This window comes from Biomphalaria glabrata, chromosome 3, assembly GCF_947242115.1.
Source record: "Biomphalaria glabrata chromosome 3, xgBioGlab47.1, whole genome shotgun sequence".
Taxonomy (NCBI): Eukaryota; Metazoa; Mollusca; class Gastropoda; family Planorbidae; genus Biomphalaria; species Biomphalaria glabrata.
The window spans coordinates 8,512,600-8,538,939 of NC_074713.1; the positions used below are offsets into that span (position 1 = coordinate 8,512,600).

Sequence of the window (26,340 nt, forward strand, 5' to 3'; positions counted from 1 at the left end):
CTAGATCTAGTACTATACTACTATACTATACTATAAACTATAATTGTAATCTGTATAGTCTAGTCTATAGTTAGTATATAAATAGTCTAGGACTAGATTCAAGATTGTCACTAGATCTATAATCTATACTTATACTAGATCTAGTCTATAGTCTGCATGCATAGATGATAGACTGACTAGTTTAATAGTTAGTAGTAAAAAGTATGAAAAGTATTAGACCTAGTTATTACAAATATTAGTCATATTTATTAGATTTAGATCTATCAATATTAAACTAGTGACAGTCACGGTGTCAGTGATACTGAATTATTCTGACTTACTGAAACTGAAAGTTAATGTGTATAATATTCTTTTTTTTTTTCAACCTTTAGAATTTATCCTTGGCCTATCGTACTACGAACATTAGAGCACGTTCTGCTCATTTTCTTTGACTTTTTTGACTAAAAACTAATTCTAACAATTTGAATCGATAAGACGACCGCCATACATTAATAAAGAAGCCATGTCAACAAACATAGATCCACATCACAAACCTATATATATATTTGCCTATGTCTATGATTATGAAACAAAGGCAAAATATTGGGAATATGGCAGTTTTGTACTTTTCAAAACTAAAGATCATAATTATATATTGGCTGAAATGTTAGTCCTAGAATTTATAGCTCGATTGCCGCCATTTTTTTTTCACATAGATAGAGTACATAAAACATATTTGACTTCCCCCAAATAAAAATAACTTCCTACTTCGAGTCTATATTTATTTATGTCTATGTACACAACCTTATAGATTAAAAACAACAACTTTTGATTGAATTTGTCATGCTGTCGTCATTGACAAATGTTCAATATAAAATAAAATAAAAATATATTGATGTTATCAAAGCTCTGTCTAAAAAATGCGAATTGACAGTAATTCTGAACAACCAAATTGGAGAAAGTTTTAGAACATTCTTGCGACAAAATGCATTCTCTCTACAGCTCTCTTCAACATATTTGAGTGTATATTGTGATGGAAACTAGAAAAAGTTGCGGATCATTTCCAAGCGCAAGTTTGCAGATGATTTAACAATAGATGGAGGTTCAATAAAAAAAAAAGTTTTGTCTTGGCATACACTGTCATGCGCAAAGTGTGAAACATCTGGAAGAGTAACATCAGCTTCCATGTAACAGCAACATTGTATGGCTTTTAAAGTAGGACACTAAATACTTAGGCTGAATTAAAAATTCAAGCTTTTGAGAGTAAATGTTACAGGAAAATGCTGGGTATCTGATACCAGGAAAGAAGACAAATGCGATTTTACTTTTACAAGTCAACTTTCTAGCTGGCAAAAAGGAAGTACACATCAGTACCGCACTGTCTCTCTCTCTCTCTCCCTCTCTCTCTCTCTCTCTCTCTCTCTCTCTCTCTCTCCCCCTCTTACATTAATCAATGGGATATTTGAAGTTTATCTTTTTTTGAACTCCTCGGAAAATTACTTCATATCTCTAATTAAAATGTGTGTTACACCGTATCTAGCTTTACTTTTTGTATACATGACTCTCTATTATTGTTCTGAGTTAACTTAATTCTTTCATTGTTAATAATTCTAGTAAGCACAATTTGAACTGGGGGTGAATGTTATGAAAATTATATGCTGTATCGGTTGTCGTTCTTATGTTTACATGTGCTTGTAACTCGTCCGTGAGAATGTGTTCACGAAATGTGTGTTGTGTAGTCATTCAGTGTATTAAGGCCTGTAGTGTAACTGAGTTGATTTTCTGAGTGATTAATTTTCTTGTCTCTTTTTGATAAATATTCCCATCGATCCTCCAATCTCTAGGAATAGTTTAACAATATTTTTATTCGCGGCTCAAACCAAAAATGCATCAATGTTTGGTTTAGAATGCCGTTTATATTAAATGTTTTTTTTTTTTTTTAAAGCAGCCTTACTTCATTTATATAAAAGTATGTTGGCTTGTTATCAGGTTCGGCAAACAACTAAAGATCCGTTCACTTTTCCAGGTAGTTTCTACATTCTGAGACCACTTTTAGATTTTTCTGCTCTCCCATTTCGTAAACTAAACAAATATTAAATGTCACGGTACCAATGCATCAGAGACATTGTCAGGGACCTAACTTAGGTAAGAAACTTTTTAAAAACCTTTCTGTAAGAAAATAAGGGCTAGGGTATTTTCTACACTGACGCTTTGGAGGGCCGAATGAGATCACGGGAGGATCGGCCTGCGGGTCGTATTTAGTGCATCATTGGTGTAGAAGTTTGATGTCACTTTGTTTTTATTCCCCCTGTATTTAAAAAAAAAAACGCCTATCGTGTAAACAAGAAAGAGGGAGAGGTGCTGTAGGTTAAGAAAACATTGATGTGTTGCAGAGTAAAATTAGGGGCGACAATTAGATACTCTTTAAATAACAAATACAAGTAACTTACATGACACAGTAGCCAATAACACATATTAATCACAAATAAATCTGGCTACATTTCTGCAATAATGAAAAGAATAGTAAGCATTTTTGTGGGGTTATTTTGGATAATGTAGATTGTAGATCTATAACTACTAAGTCTTAAGCATGCAGATAAAACAAATTATCAATTAGAATATATTTAACAGAACAGTTTGCATCTACAGAAATTAAAAGTAGAATATTGAGCAGATAAGGGAATGAAGTATGTAATCAAGATTATGATCATAAATATCACATAGAGTTATTGAATTACAATGTCTATTGAAATAGTCAATTAAACACACTTATTTTTAAATTACCCTAGTACATACAGATTTAGAATCTTAAATCATGAAGTACTTGACTTAATGGTGCGTCAGCTCAGGGATACGATAATGCAGCCACTGTGTCTGTAATCTATGGAGGAGTACGAAGCTGTTAAAAGAGAAAACAGAAAAGCTATTTTTAACGGATGTGTAGACCATTCACTTTATCTATGTGGTCGACATTCTTTTTCAGAAAATACTTGTAGAACATTTGTTGGTAATTCTTAAAAGCATGTTTTCTTTGCCGAGTCTTTTAGCTATGCTGCAAAAAACTGTTTAAAATAAATATGATATGGTGTTTTCTCATTTCAATTTTTAATGTCAGGCTGATCTAACCCATGCAGATTTAGCCTATATTTAAAAAAAAAAAAGAAACAGATTTTGCAGTGTTCCAATATAAGCTAAAAATCTAGTTTAGTCTTTCAATCAGGGTTATACCGTTTCTATAGACCTCTGTGGGAGTCAGCTCTAAAGGCTGCGAGCTGTTAAATTACAGTATAGACATGATATTTTCTCTATGACTTATGCATGAAAACATTTCGAGAGAGAGACAGACCGCTCGTCATCGTATTTGTTAATCTGTCAAAAGCTGTTGACGTGGTCAGTGAAAGTGGCCTTTTGTAACTCCCATGAAAAAAGGATGCCCTCCCAAAACGCCAGATCTCATTGAATGTTTTAAAGAATAAAGGAAATAAGTTTAATTGTTTAAGTCTGTCAAACAGGGATAAGTACTTGCACCTACTCTGTTGTGTATAACGTTTTCCTACCTACTGCGTCACGATTACGATGACATCAACGGAAGTATATTTCTTCAAAAAAGATCCTTAAGAATTTCTTCGACGTTCTCAGATTGAGGGCAAAAACAAAAGCTAGAAAGATTTTAATCCTCTGCGCTGATGGCACAGGACGGCGCAACTTTTATTGCTGAATCAGCTGTAGGCCATAGTTGACAGACTTGCATGCACTTAGATCAAACTAAACCAAACAACTGTTCTTTGCAACTGCTTTTAAGATGGATTCTGTAATGTGTCAAGAATAAAATCACAAACGATGAAGCCCCAGCTAAGAGCATCCGCATTGTTATATCATCAGCATTTATCATCATCATCATCAAACTCCATTTGAGTGAGGGCTTGAGAGGCTTAAGTCCTCTCTTGTAAAAGCCCTGGACAGAAACCCTGCTGTCTTGCGTAGTGCGTACACGTCACCATCCAGGTCGAGAATTTTTGGTTTACACAGACCTGTCGATGCGGAGATCAGCAGGTCTGGGGCAGTCAAACAGAATATGAGGCACGGTTTCCTCTTCTTCCCCGCAGCGGGGGCACCGTGAATCGAAATTTGGCCATAGACGTGAGAAATATGAGCCAACAGGACAGTGGCCTGTCCTGTACTGTGCTATAATAGCTTGCTCAGGCCTGGACAGCCTCCACCATGGGGAAGTGCGGTCAGGGCGCCTCATGCGCTCCCAGACTCCACGGACTTTTTGGGACTCAAACCACTTTTCAGCATTAACTTTGGCTGGCTTCGGCATAATTTATTGAATGCCACGGGGTCGATGTTCACAATATATAATGTATAATTGCACAATAGACATGATATTTCTGGAGATATGCAGGTCGCCCATTCAAAGCTGATGTAAGCCTATGTATGCGCGGCATAAATCTCTTAGTAAAGAATGACACAAAAAAGTTAGAAGAAAATATAGAAGATTCCCTTGTCATCGTCATCTTCGGAAACTTTAACATTTCTTATTCACGAGAAGTTAATACTATATTTTGGAAGCCTTTCCCGTGTTAAGAACTTAGCTGAGTTTAGTTAGAGACGCACTTAATTAGACGGACTTTGAACGCGACATTTAATGACGTAACAGTTTATTGAGGTTGAGATTAATTATGTAGACTTTTATTTTTGTTACAGCTGTGAGCCATAAACCAGTTCACTTTAAGGTTTTGGAAACAGACACACAGGTAGCAATCATAAAAGCGAGGTGTGGAGTAACATTTGCAGTGAATTGATATAAGCTTTGTAAAAAAAAAAAGGAATATGACGGTTAAACAATTTGTTGGGGCTGAGGGAGCATTTTATTTAGGGCCTTTTTATTGATGAGTTTAAAAGTGTTCCGGGCAGTATACACATATGTCAACTATTTTAACCACAGAATCAGCTATTATATAGTATGAGGGGAAAAAATTAACACCTAACAATTGTTAAAAATTGGTCTTCTAAGTTATCTAACATTTAATAAAGATTCAAAATATCTAATATCGATTTTAGCTTATAAAGTATAGAAATGCAAATTATATGTCCATATCATGGACATTGTTTAGAAACTAAATGTAGCTCAAGTTATGATCTAGGACTATATCTGTTGGCATTTTATTTTATTACAAGTTTTAAAAGAAGAACAAGAACATGGCCTGAATATTTCTTATCAGTGGCTAATACGCCAAAAGACGTCTCCGAGTTTGTATGATATAACTATCTCTGTTTGCAATCCTGTTTTTTTTTTCTCGTAAACTTTAATGCCAAAATAATAATCTTGTCTTTTTATTTTCTTATTGCTAGGGCGTCCAGTAGAAAAAAATCAATACGAAATTTAATTAAATCTGTAAAAATAAAAATAAGACCTCGTGTAATATTGCCAACTGTCCACGTTTACATCGCCATCTTCTGGTATACGTGTGTAATCATAAAGTCTTGAATTCCATTATTTTCGTCAGACTTGAAAGAAACAGTTCTTAACATTCATCATGAATATCTTCATCTTCTGTCTTCATTTACTTTGTTTGATGAGGACAACTTTAGGACTTTACCTTTTGGGTCTTCCAGGTATTTCTGTTTTTCTTCTTTTTTAAGTTCATATATAATATGAAATATAATATCAATCAAATAAAAAAAAGCTTATAAAAATAATAATAATAATAATCTTTATTGTCCGTGAGGAAATTTGTCGTACAATTTGTGCATTACACCAAACAGATTATAGTAACTATGAAAAAATATATACTTTCATATCTGACTCACTCATAATTTACATAAGAAAAAATTTTTATATCAATTGTTTCTATTTAATGATTTGATTGCCAGGGGTACAAAAGAGTGTTTGTGTCTGTTTGTCTTTGCTATCGGTGTCTTGTATCTCTTTTGTGATGGTAAAATCACAAAATCCTGACCCAAAGGGTGATTTCTTATTTCTAGAATCTTTTTTGCAGTTTTAGGGATGTTTATCTCAAACAGCTGCCCAGATGGGGTTTGTTTTTTTACTAATGCTCAGATTGCCATACCGGGCAGTCATATTAAAACTTAAAATATTGCAGATGTGAGCGTGATAACACGTAGCCAAATCCTTTTCACTCACATTGAACGAGGACAGTCTTCTCAGTAATCGTAATCTTTGCTGCCCTTTTTTGCTGATATAATCAGTATTTGAAGTAAAATTTAGTTTATTGTCTAGGATAGTGCCAAGGTATTTAAAAGTTTGTACTATTTCAATAGTTTCTCCAGCTACAGAAACAATATCATTTTCTTTCTTTTCCCTACGAAAATCAATTATTATTTATTTTGTTTTTTTAACATTTAATAAAAAAAAATATCTTTACAGTACTTTTCAATGTGTTCTATTTCTCTGAAATACTCATTTACGTCTGAGCTCTCTGAGAGCAGGGCAAGAAGAGCCGCATCATCAGCGAATTTTGTGAAGGAGCAAAAAGCACTACCTTATGAACCACAACAAAATGTCACAGGCCCCTGGGACGCCCCTGTGCTAACTATGCGTGCATTTGATATTACATTGTTTACCCTAACCCTCTGAGGTCTTTGTGTCAAAAATTCATTAGCCCATAGTATTATGTATGGACTAATCTTCAACGCTTTCATCTTTTCAAATGAGTAAATGAAGTTGTATAGTGTTAAAAGCTGATGAGAAATCAATAAAGAACAATCTTACGACGTAAGTGTTAGGTAAATTCAGATGTTTGCAGATACAATATAAAATATTTAGGATGGCATCGTCTACACCTTTACCCTTTTGGTTAGCAAATTGTAAAGGGTCCAACTTACTACAAAGATCTTTCAGAAGAAACCTTTTAACCAGTTTTTCTAAACATTTAGACACAATGGAAGTAAGTGAAACAGGTCTAAAGTCATTCATTTCCTTTGGTTTGGAAACCTTTGGCACAGGTACAATTATGGACGACTTCCACACAGGTGGTATCTCATGATTTAGTAATGAAGTGGACAAAATCTCTAGGAAAGGTTCAGCTAGTTGTTCAGCATATTCTTTTAAGATTCGCCTTTTTATACCATCAGGCCCAGCAGCTTTCAATGGGTTGACGTTTTTGAAAATGTTGCAGACTCGGTCTTTAGTAATCGCTAACTCTAAAAAGTTGTTAACTTTGACATCTTCCAGGTCTTTAAGTTTTAGATAATTAAAATCGTTAGTGTCAAAACGACAATAGAAATCATTTAACTTGTTGGATAATGTTTTGTCGTCTTTCGTAGCAAGATTATTTTTACTTTTGACTTGTGCTCCTGACATTTTGTTCATGACGCCTCACGCCTGTCTCATGTCACTTGTATTAATCAAGTCCTCCAGCTTGGTGCAGTAGTTTCTCCTCCCTTCCTCGAGAGCGACGTTCAGATTACGTTGAGCTATTTTCCTTTCCTGCCTATCGCCACTCATATATGCTCTTTTCTTTTTGATGATTTCCCGTTTTATTTTTGCAGTGACCCATGGTTTATTGTTGGGGTATATCTTGATGCTCTTAGTACTGATACACATGTTTTCACAGAATTTGATGTAATTGGTCACTGCTTTGACCCATTCTTCCAGATTTGAAGTGGTCTCTTTAAACAGATTCCAGTCGGTGCAGTCTAGACAACCCTGAAGTTTGAGAATGTTGTCTTGAGTTCATTCTTGTACGGTTTTTTGAATGATTTTGCCCTCTTTAAGTTTCGTGTGGTAGTTAGGCAGCAGTTGTACTGTGTTGTGGTCCGATGATCCTAGTGGTGGCTTTTCACGAGATGTGAATGCCCCTTTGATGTTACAGTAACATAAGCCCAGTGTTCTGTTATCTCTTGTTGGACATGAGATGTGTTGGTAGAAGGTGGGTAGTTCAACCTTCAAGGTGCATTTATTAAAATCACCCAGTATAACTACTAGTGCGTCTGGTGACCTTGTCTGAAACTAATGCACTACGTCAGTGATGATTGCAGCTGCAACTTCCGTCTTGGCTGTAGGCGGAACATAAACAAGGACAATGTAAATAACACCAAAGTCTCGTGGCAAATAAAAAGGTCTCAATGAGAGCTTTTTATAGTTGTAGATCCGGACAGCACATTCCGTGCTACATTTTCAAAAAACAATATGTTGATTACTATCTCAAATAGCTTAGGTCATTTCGAGGCCTTTCTTTATCTTCCTGGTTGTTTAAGTGCTTTGCGTAATGCCCAGAAATTTAGGCCTGATAGCGGAGTTGGGTTTAACACCTACAACTTTTGTTTTTCTTTGTTTGATAATGCCAACTTTGTGACTCAATTTTAGGAATATTTTTTTCAGTTTATATATAATTTTAAAATAAAGTTTAATAATAAATAATCCGTAAAAAAAAAATGAGAACCATAAGTAGTACACATCAGTGAAAGAATATCGAGATCTTGTACTAGGACTAGGAAGAGAAGCTCGCCAGTCTTAGATTTGTCTGCATTTTGGTCTATTGGCAAGGTTCTAATGTAAGTTAATGGAGTAATTAGATTTTAAATAGTGGAATAATCAGTGGCGTCTCTGGGGCGGATGACACCCTAGTGCAGTTAGTCTTAGGTGTCACCCCACACACACATACACACGACCAGTCCTCGTTGGTTTAATCTTTTGTTTAACCATAATAAATTGAGCTGATTCCCTACAATCATTGATTGTTAGACAGCAATACAATGATAGTTGCTTTTATTTCGAAAGTTAGCTGTTTATGACAATTTATCTTGTAGTAAATAAATAGTAAGTTTATTAAAATTGAAACAGTTTAACATCAACATGTGCTTTATGTGGTGGGTTTGGCACAGAACAAACTAAAGGACAAGGCGACTCGTAGGGCGATTCAAAACTGTTTATTATACATTAAAGACCTGCCAAAGGCAAACATAAAACATAATAACAAATGAGCATTAACTAAAAATAATTAATAAGCCTAAATGGTTAGACCAAGTTGTACACACAACATCAAAGTCTAAATACTAAAACGAAAAGAAAATCCTATAGTGTAAACCAACCATCTCTTATACAAACACAAGAGAGATATGGAACACCCGAAACATAAACAATAAAAGACAATAACAATTAAATAGAACAACTGGTTCATCAAAGCCAGTATCTACACACTGGTTGTAGAATTAGATTAACAAGATGGACATTTAACATTATATATATGATCTAATTCGTATGGTATACTAAAGGTACACAATTCAACAAATGGAAACATTTACATACTGGTTTCCTAAAAATAACGATAATCCAACAATATGGACGAAATCCGGGGGTAGCGATATTCTATGTAGACTACTAAATAAAATTACAATATAACATAAAAAAGTAAAATGCAATTACCTGCAGCCATACATAAACACATGGTGTAGAACCAGACACAAACAGGGAGTGGAGACGACGTAGGTCCAGTAACATACGGACACTACAGCGACAAGAGATACCGGTCGAATGGACAGTGCCCACGTTGGTCTGCCTTTTATTGCGCGGATAAGGTGCCATCTAGGCGGAAGGGTCACGTGGATATCGGGGTGGCCGGTGTTTCCTGAAAATGTATCCACTCCACTACATTTATATTAGACTTTATAGAGGTTCTTTAACTTATGTCGAGCTTTGTTGTTAGAGCTAGACTTAGATCCTCCCGCGCTGTTCGGCGCATTGGGCGGTAAGCTGTCTCCACAAAGATCTCATTATGTAGTCGATGGCTAGGAGGAAGAGAAAGGGACATAAGATGCACACTTGTCGCACACCTGCCTTGATGCTAAAAAAAACTCGGTTGTTCCTTCTTGTGTTTTAATTGGTGGTGTAGGCATCATCATGTCTAAAATAGCAGCCTCGACGCTAATTGCTTAGAAACCAGTCAGCGACCGCATGTTTACCCTCGACTCCAAGCAAACCAAATCAAAATTACTACCATCCAAGTATATGCCCCTACAGAAGATGCAAAAGATACCGTCAAAGATGATTTTTATAATCAACCTCAAACTGCACTTGATGAAACACCTAGCCGTGACCTAATTCTGATGGGACACTTTAACACCAACATCAATTCCAACAGAACTGGCTTTGAATACATTTGCATCTCCAAACGATGGAGGTCAACTCTATTAGACGTGCGGATCCACAGAGGAGCGGATATTAGCTCAGTCAGTGGCAAATGTTTATAGTTCGTTCATCGTTGTTCAATGATGACCACTTTGTCATTTAGGGGGCTGAGGGCTTTGCACTGAGGTTCTGTGCCTCCTCATGTGGCTGGTGAGACCTATGTGAGCCCGGAATGTTCGGCTGCACACTGGGCAGGTTATTTCAGCTGGAGCTAGTATATTGGCCTTGCTTATCTTCTCTGACGTTGTTCTTCTGCCATCGTTGTTCTCTTTTCCTCAGCAAATTTGCACCAGTTTTCACAGTGCGTCACCATGATGCTCTGTCATGTGCCTCTGTCTCCCAGGTGGCTGGGTCTATGCTAAACGCCTTTAGAGAAGCTATGAAGGTGTCACTCAAGCGTTTTCTTTGACCGCCTTAGTTTGCCATACAAGAGTCGTTTAGGAATCGGCGGTCTTCCATTCTGCAGACGTGTCCTGCCCATCGCAGCTGGAACTCCATCAGGATTGTGCGGATGCTTTGCAGACCCGCTCTTTAAAGGACCTCATTATCTGGTATTTTGTCTTGCCATTAGGAAAGTATTTAGATAATACGGCATCCCAGAAAAATTCGTCCAAATTCTACGACACCTATAAAGTCAATCTAGTTGCTGCATCAACAAAATTTCATTCTACTCACTTTGAAATTGTCTGTTGATGTGGCAGGTCTTACAATTTGGAATGTTAAGGGCCATGAAAGTATCTATGAAGTAAGTTGTCATTACCCCCTCAGTTAACATAAAAACGGATTTCTTTCTTTTTTTTTTTTTGTCAATTAACAGTAGAGCAGAGCTTTTAAAATCAATCGTTTCGTTTGTGTAATAACAGATCAGGTTTTAATATTTTTTAATATTTCCAAGTAGGAAGACTTAATGATGGCTAGTAAAAGTCTGTTAGATTTTTTTATTGTTTGATTATGTGTTTGGGTTGAAGGTATTTTTCACAGAGTATTCTTAGGTTTAGGATTTGTTAGTTCTGTTCCTTCAGAACCAAGAGATTCTTTTCCATTAATTAGAAGAAAGCTTTTAATTGAGTGTGGTATGGGGCACTCTGGGCGACAATTGAAAAGAACAACATAAATAAAAACATAACTAAAGTTCTTCAGAATCTCAAGAAGGATGCCACCAGTGCGGTGTATTGGGTCTTTTTCAAAACCACAGTTGGCGTAAGACAAGGTTGCCAACTTTCACCAACAGTTTATATTTTCCTGAAAGGATAATGTAAGATGCTGTCGAGGGCTATGAAGATACTGTAAGCATTAAAGTAAGAAGAATTACTAACTTGAGTTTTGCAGATGACATTGATGGTATGACAGAGGCTTAGCCCTCGGTACCAAAATCAGACTAGTGCGCTCCCTGGTCATGGCCACATTTTTATATGCTTGTGAGTCTTGGACGCTGACTGCAGAGCTAGAGAGGAGGATCCTAGCAATGGAATTGAGATGCTATAGAAGGATCCTAGGTATCACATTCAAAGACAGCGTTTGTACCCCATGATGACCTGCTAACTTTCGTAAAAAACGTAAGCTAAAATCTATAGCAATATTACAAGATCTTCGGGGCTCGCAAAGACCTTTCTTCAGAGAACAGTGCCAGGAAAAGAAGAAGAATCAGAAAGAGAAAGTGATGGGAGGACAACATAAAAGAATGGATGAGAGCCTGTCATTGAAAGAGGTTCTGTCTAAGGCAAAAGACGGAGGAATGGAGAAAGATGGTCGACGAATCTTTGCATGGTGCCCCAAAGGTCCAACAGACTATGGGATAGGTAAAGGTCAACGGAAAATGTGATTAAGTTAAGGATAATAGCATAAAATTGCGCTAAATAAAATCAATTGTAAAAAAATTATTTTAATCCCGCAGATTTCTTATTTTTAGTCTAGATCTATTACAAATTTAATTTCCTAAATGAACCAAAATAATTAATTGAATTACCCCTACTGTAAGCTTTGTTTTGTTTTTATAAACAGTATTTGTATGTTTTTCTTACAAGGATATAATTTAAACAACTATCCTGACCCGAAACCAGATCCTGAAAAGTGCCGACAAAATCCTGGCTTTCAAATATATCGACACAAGAATGTACAAATGTGTTTGAAGTTTCAAATGTTTGACACTCCTCTTACCTACAATCAAGTTCAAAGATATTGTGACGGTTTCTTTGTTATTTTTTTTTTATATTTTTAAAGCCCTCAGCTAAATAGTTTTATCCGTATTTATTTACTTACGAGCCCAAATTATATTAATTATTATAGTTAAAATTAATTATTCTTATGTCTTCTTAATTTATAAATACAATGAGCGTAGATTTGGAGTTGAGTTCAGCACCCTTTAAGTAAAATATCCATCGGAATCGATTAACTTACTCATTTATTTACCTACCAATTCAAGTAACTTTTTATGAAGAAGTAAGCAAAATTCTTATCAATTTCTAGGAACTGGCTTTGAGATTTAAAACCCAAACCCTCAAATAAAAAACTTAAGCAGAGTTATATGTTGGAGTCATTCAGTCTTATTACGAATATGATACATACATAAAACCGTAAGTAGAGCTAAAAATATCTATGAACGTAGCCAAGGAGAGGTTTTTAGGTTCAAGTAATAAAAAAAAGGTAAGCAAAGTTACAGTTACGCATTTCCATTTATGTAGCTGGTAAAGAGTTGGGTTTTAAATCCCCTTTTCAATAAAATACTATTGACTACGTTACTAGAGTGAATCTTTGACGTCAAGCAATAGGATTAAAAGAACGAAAGCAAGCTTCACTCATTAGATTCAAGTAGGGTTTTGAGATTTCACTCACCTTCAAAAAAAAAAAACTGAAGCAAAACGATAGAATCCAAACTTTATAAATTTTACTGGGATAGTGGTTGAAGTTCAGCCAGGGGAATACCTTTTACCACAGTCAGAGAAAACATCTTAAGTAAGTGCTGCAGATGATGAGGAGTCATGAGATGGCCTTTCAAAATCATTTTCTCCAGAAGTAAAAGAAGCTGTAATTGAGCTTCCAACATGAGAAATTTGCAACCGATCTAGGCTACTCTTCTCTCCACACTTGGGATGTCCATTTTGTTTTGCATGCGCACTGTTTTCTGAGGCATCAGAAAAGACATCTAGTGCATTGAGCAAGCCAGGAGTTGGTTTCACCAAATGGAAGAAACCTGAGAGACTGAAAGAACATGAATAAGGTGTTCGGCACAGAAAAGCTTTTTTGAAGAGGAAGTTAGAAGAAGAAAAGCTTAAGGCAGAACCAGATGAACTCTCACATATGTTTCATGCTCAAATTTTGAAAAATCAGCAGTATTGTAGTGATATTCCGAAGCGTGTAGCAGCAGCTATTAAGTACTTAGCAAAAACAAACTCAAGCTTACGTGGTCACAACGAAAAACTGAATTCACCCACACATTGAACTTCCTAGCATCTTTTACATTTTTTGCAGAATTTGATGAAGTTACGAAACATCAGTTATATAAAATCGAATGAGGGAAGACACATTATTTGTCACCAAAAACTTGATTGGCAATAAATCAACTCTTGGGAAAGTCAAGCAAGTTTGTTACTTTTCTCTGATGCTTGATTCCACCCCAGATGTTTCTCATCAAGAACAGTTATCTCTAATAGTTCGTTACTTGGATGTTGATAATTTCGAAATAAAAGAGTCATTCATTGGTTACTTTGAAATTTTGAAACCTGATGAACAATATTGTGAAGAACTTGATATTGGACTGGACTTTGATCTGTGCAGAGGTAAAACCTATGATAACGCAGCCACAATGAGTGGCCGTCTGTCTCTTAGACAAAAATCCATAGGCAACATTTCTGAACTGTGATAATCACTCTCTCAAACTTGAAGCTCTTCATGCTACTGAGATATATCTAGCAATTGTTACCTTTTTGGGGGGAACTGTACAACTTGTTCAACTTGTTTTCCAATTCACCCTAGAGACGGCCGAATTATAAGAAGCTGGAGCCTGGAGTTTAAAAAAGGAGAGCAATACAAGGTGGTCCGCAAGAGAAGTAGCTAAGTCAGTAGTTCCCTTGCATCTCACCAAAATCATCAAGCTGTTAGAGAAACTTTCTGAATCAACAACTGAAAGAATGGACACTAAAAGCAGTGCACAGAATCTTCCTCATGCAGTGGACATTTATTAATGTTTTTGCTTTTCTGGAATTCTGGTCAAATCTCCTGCGCCAGATCAATATAGTTCTGAAGAAACTACAAAAGTATGGACTGCACATATGGGAAGCTGCTGAAGAGATTAAAACCCTTTCATGCTTTCTGCAAAATGGTGAGAATCTGACAAAACTGATCATCCAATCCATCGAAAGAGCAAAAGAAGGTAGTGAATGCTATGGATTTTCTGTCATCAAAACAACCAGAAAAAAAGAAAAGACTTGATGGGGAGTTGAGTTCTGATGTAAGGCTGTCAATAAAATTGCAATTCAAACATGTTGCGACAGAAGTGCTGGATAGACTTCATATGGAGATGAAGGACATATTCCAAAGGCTGAAAAACCATGTGGACACCTTTGGGTTTCTTCTTGAACTAAGACACCTCTTGGAGTCTATGGATGATGACACGCTGATGAAGAACTGTGTTACTTTTTTCCTGTTCGATTAAATACAGGAAAATCGCTTGTTCATTGATATCATTCATGCACGAGCACTTTGGTATTGATGTATGCTTAAGAGTAGCGGCCTTAGGGGGTGGTAAGTGGGGCAACCGCCCCAGGCAGCGCGCATGAGAGGGGCCACGCGATCGGAGATTTTATTGTCACAACACATTTTCCTAATAAAATCCGATTGGTGTCGATGTTTATATACAATACAAACTCTTTGGATTGCCTTCTTCTGCCTACGTGTTTTATAAGCTACCGTGCATAGACATCGTGCAGCCATGAAAGTATTTTTTTAAATACGTTTTTAACCTAAAAGAAAAATATTTTATGCAGAAAAATTACAACACAGTACATAGTGCACTTAAGCGGCCAATGGTAGGCCGACAGTACCTACGTCATGTTCTATGTTTTGTAACAAAAATAAGGCTCACAGCGTTAAACGCGGACATATTGAATTGTTATTGTTATAATGTTAGAGACGGATTATCCCGTTAGCGTGATGTGGTAAGCTAAATATATAGTCTACCCTTACAGCTCAGGGCCCCACACAAGACAATTGCCCAGGACCATGCGCACTGCTAAGGCTGCCCCTGGTGCTCGAACCTTGCAACATCCATTCCAATACCGCTAGCTCAGGCCACTTCCATTGCGTCATGTGAGGGATCATTAGCTCAAGCTAATCAAAAACTATCTCAGGAGCACAATGACGCAAAAAAAGGCTTAGTATGGCTTTAATGTCAATGGAGTCACAAATACTAAACACTATCGATGCAGATGATGTTATAGATGCCTTTGCTGCACAAAAAAGCACGACTTGAAGCGATATGAATTGAGATTTGTCAATTTGCATTATTTTGCCAGTACAACGATATTATTCATTTAAAGTCTTAATGATTATTTCTTGTTAATTTTACTGTTATACTGTACCAATTTGAATGTACGGTTATATATTTATTAATTAAATTATCTCACGTTATGATGTCAAATGTCAAAATGCAAGGGGCTCCCAAAGAGGTCAATCCACCAGGGCCCCTAAATCCCTAACTACGCCCCTGTATTATGTGTTCTAGGATTTACATGTGATGCTGGTTAGTTAAACTAATCTTTAGTTTCCTGTGTCCGATTTTTCTCCTTTTTTAAATAAGGCAGTGACTTCTTTCCAGTCTTTTAGTACTCTGTCCTGGTTTAGAGATGCCTGAAAAAGTATTTTGAACACTGGGGCTAGCTCATTGCTTAGTTCCTTAAGAGATGTTATTGTAGGCTCTATTAATGTTTTCAACAAAGTAAAAGCCACCTACACGACTCTCTGCAATTAAAGTGTTAACAATTTATAAAACACTCAAAACACAATAACGAGTCTGTATTGGCAATTGTTTTTCCTCCCATGGTTCCTTAATAAATCTACCCAAGTAAAAGTCTGTGTTTTATTAAAAGTACAAAATAAAATTAAAAAAAAAAAAATTAAAAAGAAAAATCAAATATTAAGCAAATTTGTATCAATTAGTTTGGATCAGTAATGTAAAAAAAAAAAGTAATAAATCTAGAATAAATCTAGACTAACAATAATACATATGTGCAATTAGAAATATTTTACCAATTGGTTTTGTTTAGCGTAATTTCATGTTGTTTTTATTTGTCTAGACCAGTTGGGAGAGCGGGACGAAGAAGAGTGGTGCCTGTACTGGACCAGTTGGGAGAGCGGGACGAAGAAGAGTGGTGCCTGTACTGGACCAGTTGGGAGAGCGGGACGAAGAAGAGTGGTGCCTGTACTGGACCAGTTGGGAGAGCGGGACGAAGAAGAGTGGTGCCTGTACTGGACCAGTTGGGAGAGCGGGATGAAGAAAAGTGGTGCCTGTATAGATGTTGTCGTGATCGCTTTTTAAATGCATACAAATAAAGTTGAAAGACCTAAATTGATACTATAGGGCTCAAGCCTCCTTAAGCATTCCTCCTAAAACCACTGTGCCAGAATTTTACTGATTCTTCATTTGTCGGGTAAAAGAAATAGCTGTACGAAATTTCAGCTTGATTCGAGATGGGTTTAGGAGAAATCACTAGACAGACAGACAGATAAAGTGATTTTTAAAGATGGACAAGCTCTCATTCAAATTACAAAAACAAAGTTCAAGCCGATTTTAAGTTATTACAAGCAATCTTGAGAAGAACCAAGGCAGAACAGAATGAGACAGCACATGTTTCTGAAGCTGTAAATTTGTTCTAGGGAAATTAACTTTGTGGAGTATAATAGAAATGCAAACCATGTTCTTTAAAAATGCATTGTTCAAGACATTTGTCACGAAACACCACATTACAAGTCAAAATATTATGGGGAGTTGTCCGATCTGCAAACCATCTCATATACATGTACTAATATAGTCAAGTGAACCTTGAAAAGCGCTTGCAAGGTATACAAATAGCGCTGACAATTACCTTTATTTCATGTCCAGTAATAGATAATCTTTAGTGTAAGAAGAGGATTATATATATTAATATTTTATAAATAATATGTAATTTATAGCCTATATCACACAATTATATTTAATTTTATTTAGATCGGTTAGCTATCATAGGAGTCTTTGATCTAAAAGAGAAACTGGAAATTCTGCAACAACAAACAAGATGTGTTTGGGTGAATTTCAAATTAGATCGATTTGATATTATGAACTTTGTTTTCTCATATCGTATTTTTAAAGAAGCATACAGTCATGAAAAGCATAGGAATCTTTTTTACAAAGGTAGGCCATTTTAAACGTTTTCAAATGTAAATAAAAATAAATCCAATTATTTTTAGAGGCACCCCGAAAGGAGGAAAGGTGCTGTTAATTTTGTGGAGTCTGTCTAACAGGCTATCCGTTCGTTCGTCACGTTCAGATCATAAAAACTGGGAAAGATGTTGAAAATTTGATTTACTCATAGATTGAGGCTAAGAATGTTTAGATACACCAGCTGCATTATATTTCACTGTTCTGACATTTAACTTTCTTACCAGAGTTTCATTACTGATAGGCCATTGTTCCAGACTTTGTTTTAAATTAAAAACACATTCCAAAATGATTTCTTGATATTGCACTTTCGATTTATTTTATTGAACTTTTCTTGACAAAACGTTTTGAAATCTCACTAAAGATTTGGCTTGTTCCATTTTTAAAGAGGAAAACAAATATTTAAAAAAATCAAGAACCTAAAAACAAAGTAACGTACATGTTTGCTCGAAATCTCTGTGAAGACTTTTATATGGCCTTTGAATTTGACAAGTTTATTATCGATTATAGGCTGTTATAACATTATAGTAAGTATATATATATATATATATATATATATATATATATATATATATATATATATATATATATATATATATATATATATATATATATACAGTTCCCCTTTCAGACTTTATAGTTTATAGGGCAGATGATGTAAAAATCCTGTGTTTCTGTGGCCTACGGTTAAAGAGGGTGTAATGTGGCCAGCACAACGACCAGCCGCCTTTACTTTTCCCCAACTAATGTCAATTACCCATTAGAGGTGGGCGGACTCAGAGGCGCCCAAAGATCCCAAACAACATCTAGCCACGTGTTTGATAAAACAATGAAAAAAAACGTATCACGTGATAGCCTTTGTGTATTACGTAATTTGTTTAGAAGAGATAGAGACTAACGTGGCTAAATGTTGTTTGTTTACGATTGGTGAATGAAGTGCATTGTCAACTACGCAATCACAATACCTTCTAGAAATAAACCATACAAACCTTTTTTATTTATTAACTAGGACCTTGAAACACTTACGTTTTGTGATAGTTTTTTTCAAGAACGTAGTAGTCCTTTCAAAACCGATGAAACTAGATTTAGATCTAGTTAAAAAGAAAACTTTATTTATTTGAGAACTTGAAAAACTAATAAAAATAAAAAAAAAAAATTTTTCTTTTATGGTTAAAGAGTAAGTATCTCCCGACAATATGCATCAACTATAAAATTAATATAAAAATCGTTAAAGCTATTTTTATATCCGTGTCCACCAAGGTTCCAACCTTTCAGGTTCCACCATGAAGTTCTGACTTGAATACAGGTATTTATTGTCTATGTTATTTTTAAACATTATGTTATTTACAGATTATTCACAGCAAACTAAATACGAATACCGGGATGATGCAATTAGAAAATTAGCTACATGTGGTATTTACCATCCTAGTTACAGGCTGCTTGCAATGGACAACTGTTTTTTCCCTGGTTTATACGAACCGAATTGTGCTTTCGGTGTTGTCTGTGAGGATTACTTCTTTACAAGAGACAATCTTTAAATTCAACTTTTAACGTCTTATGTTTGCTGTTCAATTCTAAAAATAGATTAAAATTAGCATGATGATAATCATCACGTATTTTGTTGTTGTTGTTTTTTTATAATGTTTATACGGTAGTGCTGAGCAACTGAAGAAAACATCACACTATTTTTCTTTGGCACAGTCGGCTAAAAAAGAGCTCAGCAGCCAAAAGTTGGTTAGAAGAAGAAGGAGAAGAATGTGTTGTATTAACTGCACTCAGATGGTTTAACTCTTTGTCTCCTAACTGACGTTACCAACGTTGATTCCACCAGAATGTGGTAAATAATTACGGAGAGAAAGAGTTAACTCAGTTGTAACTAGTATTTGCTCTTGTTTATTGTTAAGTTTGACTCAATAAGCGATTTCCTAAATTACTTTCTCCCCACATCTAGACACATTCTGAAATATATTTTTTTTATTTTCAAATCATCTTTGACCCCCTATTGTCAACTATCAAGTTTTTCTGGTTTAATATTTTAATTATTGATATGCACGCATATTTCATTTCACTGCACAATAGTAGAGCGAAAGGATTGTCTCAGCTTGACGAGTACACCATTCATACACAGTCTTACATAGAGTAGCCAACAATGTGGATTATCATTTAAAATAACAGTTTATAAATTTAATTACATTATATATATTACATCAATGAAATCACCAAAAGAAAGAAATGAGACTTCTATGAGAGATGCATGAAATTTTTTACGTTTCATAACATCTAGATTTAATTTTTTTTTTATTTTAAAGTCTGGTCATGATTGTATTTAAGCGTCTGCTTCTAGACATGACAAGATTAAATTTAACGATTGCTATAATCAATATCACTAAAGGAGAAATGATCAACTCCACAATAGGTAGACCAGACAGTCCTGTGAAATCAGTTATAAAACCCAGGATTCTATCCACAAGACTTAAATTCTGTAATAAAGTGAAAAACATTGTTTTGTTTTTAATTAGAAATTTTACCCAAAAAAAAATGTGTAACTATACTAATATCTAACATTGTCATTTTACTGATAAGTTTTGTTAGCTTCAACCTCCTAAAGGAGGAACTTGAACGATTTTTCAGTTTTCAAGACTTTTTGTGAGTAGACTTGTAGTATTAGACAAAAGATGGTAAAAGGCTTAAAAAGCGTTAAAATTAAAACGATAAATTAAATCTGTCAAACAGCTAAGATAACATTAAAGTAATTGCTGATTTCATTTTATTTTCCAGCAATGTTGATAAGCCTTATAATAAAACAAATAACTGTTTGTTAAGAGTGATATTTACTTTTAACAAATTTGCTAAAAGAAAAGTTTAACATTGAATTAACTTACATCCATTACGAGAACTGCTTGGGTCAACTCATAGGCACTTGATTCGTAAAATACTCTTGTGATTGTCTGTAACATTTTAACAATTTTTTTGTTTTGACGGCTTCTTATTTACAGTTTCTTATTGAAAACAAAAGTTTTCATATTTTGCATATTACATGTACTACGTCGTATTCGTTTCGATTTAGATCTAGATTTTTACATTCTCTTGTGGATCTAATGCTAAAATACTAAAACAACTCGATATATTAATGTTTATTAAACCTCGTAAAATGACTCGTATTTTAAAGAGACATAATAGCTAGATTTAGATCTAGATCTAGTTTTTTATAACACTAGAGCTAGATTTTTTACACTAGATCTAGATTTTTAAAACTAGATTTAGATTTATATTCTAATTAAAATCATTGTAGATTCTAGATCTAGAATTTCTTGGTCTAGTTTAGAATGTTTGTTGTTTTACATGTTTTGGATGTTCCTTCAGAGTTGAAGTCCAAACCTCCCGCAGGACGACGGGGGATGGGAGCGGGCAGGGTTTGAACCTTTAACCATCGATAAATCCAAATGACAGTCCAGCGCGCAAACCGCACGACCAGACAGCCATGATTTAGACTAGATCAATATCTATAATTTCAATTTCTAGAATTAAAGTGTAGATGTTTATTTCCAAATGTCTAGATCAATATTACAATGTTATAAAGTACTAAAACAAATCTACTATTTTTAAATTCAATATTGCATTCAGTCTAAAATAGATTATCTAGGCTTTTGTTTTAACATAAGTCTTTTTTTAATTACATCTACATTATTCCAAATTTATATTTTAGATCTAGATCTAGTAGATATAGATCTTGAGAGTGCTAAATCTGTAGTTTAATTTAGGTATATCTACATCCTCATTCTAGTTCCATTTAAATAAAAATGGCAATAGCTCTTTTGGAGCTGGGACATAGAGCAGACGTTGCCGAAGTACAAGCTAGATGCCTTGTTCTTTTCGTTGTTTTTTTTTCAAGTACAAATCAATATCAAAAGATTATCTAAAATCGCTCGTCTGACATATTGTACATATCTGGTAGTTGTCATGTCGTAATGTGTAATATATCTCTTTATCAATAATAGGCTTTTAGCTTGTTATTAAGTTAACTGCACTGCCTTGTGAATATGCGGAGCCGATAGAGATCCGACTCCGACGTGGGCCGCCTCTGAGTTTGTGAAACAACACAAACTCTCTTTGTAATCTTGCTTGCTTTAACTTTATTTTAGGGTGAGGTTATAATGTTAAACCATCGCTTACCCCAGCGCAGACATAACCATTTTAAGCATGGTCCAAGCATGGTCCAACAGCTTCGCTGGGCAGGGCATGTATCCCGTATTGAGGACGAAGGTATGCCAAAGGCAGTCCTTTTTGGTGAGCTGAAAGCTAGGCGACGTAACAGAGGTGACCAAGGAAAGACCAGCCAACTTGCTTTAACTGGCATAGAAGACAGCACCTGGTTGCGTGCGGCTTCATAACGAGACAGCTGGAGGTCACTTACAAAGGATACACATTTGAGACCAAAAGAAAATCCGCTGCCGAGGACAGATGAAGTCGGCGATAAGAAAATCTCAATCAACCAACGGCGGACAATGGCTATGCCTGCACTAGGTGTTGAAAAAATATGGAGCTTCGTAGACACGGGAAATACTATAAAAATAGCATCAACTTTGTTGTAAACTGTTAGTCTATATCAAGTCGATTCATTTAGCGAAGCACAGACATCAGCTTGTCGTAATATATTGTAATATACCCTACTCATTCAACCGTAGCAAAGCACAGGCATCAACTAGCCATAATATATTCTTAATAGATTTAGGAAATTAACACTTATTTCATATGTAATGTTTAAAGAAAATAGGAGTATAAATGAATATTTTGTGTGCTACGTACAAATCGTTTACTCTAATCATGCAATATAAAAAAAAGAGTATTATTTATTTATTAACGAAACATGCCTTTTTGTTTGAAATTTTAATGAAATATTTACCACATTGGAATCCTGCAGATCAATTGATGAGAGCTTAGTCTCGAAGGAAACTTCTCTGTAAAAGTATTTTAAAATTATATTTATCACTAGCATTGCAAATGAATAAGTAATAATTGATTAATACTGCAAACTAAATGTAGTAGGAAATGGAAATATAATTTGATTTATATTAATCATAATAATAATTTTATTTATATAGCGCTGTTAACAAACAAAATATAGGCTCAAGGCGCTGTGATAAAATTACAAACATAAACACGAGAGCTAAAATGACAAACTCATCTAAAAAAAAAAGTTTTAAACAGAGAGGTCTTAATATTCTTCTTGAAAGTAGTATAGCAGTAGAATTAGCCTAAATTATTTAAACAGCGGTATTTACTACATTTGAAAACTCAAACAGTGAAAAAAAAAATATTTGCTATCTTATCTTCTCATCTTATAGAAACAGACGTCACTTCAAAAAAAGAAGATAATATGTCAATCTAGTCATGCATTTAAACAGTGACTTAAGCTCTGCTAAGTTGTTCTGGCTGATTCAGGAGACCCATTCCATTCTCTAATGGCACTATGGAAAGAGGAAGAGTTGTACGAATTTGTCCTAGGATATTGAATAAGAAATATGCCTCTAACTAGGTGTCTTTCTGAGTATTTTTATTAGGTTTTTTTTTTTTGTATTTGAAGATTATAGTTCAGTGTTTTGTGTATTATTGTTTATCGCATCTTTACTTATAATTTTCTATCCTGAAGGGTCTATAAATTTAATTATTTTATTAAAGGTGTTATTCTAATCAAAAGGGGAATATTCGTTTGTTATGACTCTCAATGCTCTATTTTGTGTCAGTTTCTTAATTTTTTCTTGAGATCAGGGGGGCCCAAACAGAGGATTATCAAATGAAAGGCACATTCCTCGTTCCATATGCTAGGACAAATTTGTACAAATACTCCTTCTTCCTAAGGGCTATTAGAGCATGGAATGGGTTGCCTGGAGCCAGGAAAACCAGTGACTTGGCAGAATTTAAGTCATTGGTTAATATGCATGACTAAATGCATGACACGTAGGACAAAATTATCTTCTTTTTTGAAGTGATATCTGTATTATGTAAGTTAAGATAAGATGAGATAATAATGTCCTAACGTAAGATAACATTTAAGTTTTGTATTCCTAGTTGATTTGTAAAAATTTCCTTTAGTTAGATATTTAATAATAATATGGATAACTGTTCCTTTATTTTTGCACCTAAATATTTTGAGCTTTTAGTCTGTGCAACTAGTTTTTAGCTTTAGTTGTTTTTTTTTTTGTTTCCCTTAATAACTGACATTTTTCTGGATGGAAAGAGATGCTCCAATTTGATTCACATTTCTGTAATTATATTAAAATTTCAGTATCTTGTTTTGTTTTTATTGTTCTATATAATTATACAATCGTCGGCCGATAATTTGACTTTCGTTCCTGAACTATCGCAATTTGGTAAATAATGTATGTAAATTAGAAATGGAAGCCCTAAGACTATTCATTGAGATACATTTGAGTTTGTTATTATTGGTGTTGATTGGGAGCCATATATATTATTACAGTTTGTTGTGTCTTTACGTAATATATCTTTGAAATATCACTCACGATGCTCTGCAGATCATTTTCAGAGCAGGCATTTAGGGCAAAGAAAATGCTTTAAGGACACTCTCAAAGCTTCTCTGAGAGCCTTCAGCATTCACCCTGCCACCTGGGAAGGCAACATGGCTTCACATTGCGAAAACTGGCGCACAAACTGCAGAGGATAAGAGAACAGCGCTGGAAGAAGAAAAGCGTCAGAGGAGAAAAGCAAGGACAATGACTCTTGCTCCAGCTCGAATAACCTGGCTAGTGAGCAGACGAGCATTTCGGACTCACACAGGTCTCACCAGCCACATGAGGAGGCACAAAACTCCAGTGCTAAGCCCTCAGCCACCTGGATGACAAAAGTGATCATCATAGAGCCATGAATTTTTGAATAAACAAAGGGGTTGGGCAGAATGAACGGGGTATCTGGGTGATCGCTTTTTTTAAGTATTTTTTAAAATAGGAACGACCTGAATTCGAACTTGTGGGCTAAAGCCTTCTCAGGTCAATGCGGTAACCACTCTGTTAGCAAAGGTCTATGAACATTGAAGATTGTAGAGTTAGAAACAATATATAACTATTGTTTATATTTCATGTTTGTGTTTGCTAAACCCACTAGCAGATTCAGAACTTTGGACTGGGGGGGCGCGATTTTTTTCCAAACCCTAACCCTATCGCCCAGTAAGCCCTAACCCTATTCTTAAACGTGCTTACAGCATATATATATATATATATATATATATATATATATATATATATATATATATATATATATATACATATATATGAGAATAAAAAGCAATATTTCTCAGTCTTCGGCGAAAAAAAAACAGTCATGTTGAGGCCTTTCTCTTGCAAGCTTAGAGGTCTGACATCTACAGCTCTTTATCCATCAGTGGAGTTCAGGGCGAAGCCCCGACGCCAAAAGCGTTTTCTTGCATTCTCACTGCAGAAACGCATTCTCCTGACATCTACAGCTCATTATCCATCAGTGGAGTTCGTGGCTAAGCCCCGACGCTAAAAGAGTTTTCTTGCATTCTTCATTGAAGAAACGCATTCTCCTTACCTAAAGCGCATTATTCATCCTATTAAAAAAGGACTTTTTGAATAATGTACTTGAAAAATATTATAATATGAATTTATAGGCCCTTAATACATTGTAAATAAAACCAATTTGTTCCATGAAAAGATCAGATACCCCACATATTTAGATTAAGGCTTTGAGGATCGCCGCCGAAAAAAAAATCGATAAACAATATTTTATAAAATTCAAGCATAAATTGTTAGTTATAGTCCCAAATTTAACTAGAAAAATATCACATTGTGTAAAGGTTGGAAAAAGGCGACTAGGAAAATATTATTTGGGTTTAAAACTCTTCTCAATCTTGACTCTTATACTAAAAATTTTCGTTTGAATTCTAACTTTTCCAAAGCAGTCTTTCTTAAAATAATTATGATAAATTCATGTGAAATTACATAAACTCTGTCTGGAAAGGGGAGGGGCGGTAGAATGAAAATGATTAATCCTTTCTCCTTTTTATAATTTCTGCTAATGATTGCATTTGGCATTAAAGAATAGGGGTGCTACGACTCGATATAAGAATTTAATTTATGGCCTATATAAATTATATTAGTGACAGATTTTTTTAAAAATTTTGTAATTTCTTAACTCTAATGCAAAAAGAAAAAGTATTGCTTAGTCCGATGAGGAAGAGGAGATGGCATGTCGCAGTTATCTATGTAGTTGTATAGTGGAATTATTTCTCTATCTAATTAATAGTGCTGCGTTCATCACTATTTGATGACGTCATCTGAGTGACTTTTTATTTTCCTGTGTAGGCTAGGGGAATGATCTCCCCTAGTTGCTTGTCACTTTTTTTTGTCTGTGTTGTGACGTAGAGGTGTGTGTTTTACTTTCGTCATAGATCGGCTGCTGCAGTCTCTCCATTTTGTACTGTGTAGAGTAAATACATGTCAGAGAGTTCTTGAATTTCTCCTTGTGCTTATGTTACTGGATAGCCTTATCATTTGCCTTGGATATATTCTAAAGGATTATTTTAACCCCTGTCTAGGGTGAGTTGTACTTTCTTATTGTATATTTATTACTATTTGGATTCGATCGTATTTGTAATTCTATAAGTAGACTAGAAGATTAGAAGAATCTTTTCTTTTATCTTTCTATAGGGTTTTAGCGTCAAGTCTAAGTCTTGGTCTTAGTCTTGTTTTCAAGTCTCAGTGTTGAACTCAGTGTCAAGTCTAGGTGTCAAGTCTCAGTGTCAAGTCTCAGTGTTAGACTC

General features: G+C 35.0%; 1 protein-coding gene and 1 long non-coding RNA gene across 3 annotated transcripts; one reads left to right on the forward strand and one right to left on the reverse strand.

Moving 5' to 3' along the window:
- The first annotated feature begins 1,969 nt into the window (after positions 1 to 1,969).
- Positions 1,970 to 19,152, forward strand: LOC106078306 (uncharacterized). 2 transcript variants are annotated; one of them, XM_056022467.1, is made up of 5 exons: positions 1,970 to 2,124; positions 5,490 to 5,598; positions 12,157 to 12,318; positions 17,334 to 17,516; positions 18,894 to 19,152. In XM_056022467.1, exons 2-5 carry the CDS (start codon positions 5,520 to 5,522, stop codon positions 19,079 to 19,081), a joined length of 612 nt encoding a protein of 203 aa, XP_055878442.1. In that variant the 5' UTR covers positions 1,970 to 2,124; positions 5,490 to 5,519; the 3' UTR covers positions 19,082 to 19,152. The 2 variants fall into 2 exon arrangements, with proteins under 2 accessions (XP_055878442.1, XP_055878443.1); XM_056022468.1 differs by lacking the exons at positions 1,970 to 2,124; positions 12,157 to 12,318 and having other exon boundaries at positions 5,433 to 5,598.
- A 619-nt stretch (positions 19,153 to 19,771) lies between these two features.
- LOC129924906 (uncharacterized) lies at positions 19,772 to 22,503 on the reverse strand. Its single transcript, XR_008776782.1, has 3 exons — positions 22,447 to 22,503; positions 20,426 to 20,491; positions 19,772 to 20,023 (listed from the first exon to the last, which is right to left on the reverse strand). It is a non-coding gene; the product is annotated as an uncharacterized LOC129924906 (long non-coding RNA).
- Positions 22,504 to 26,340: the final 3,837 nt, after the last annotated feature.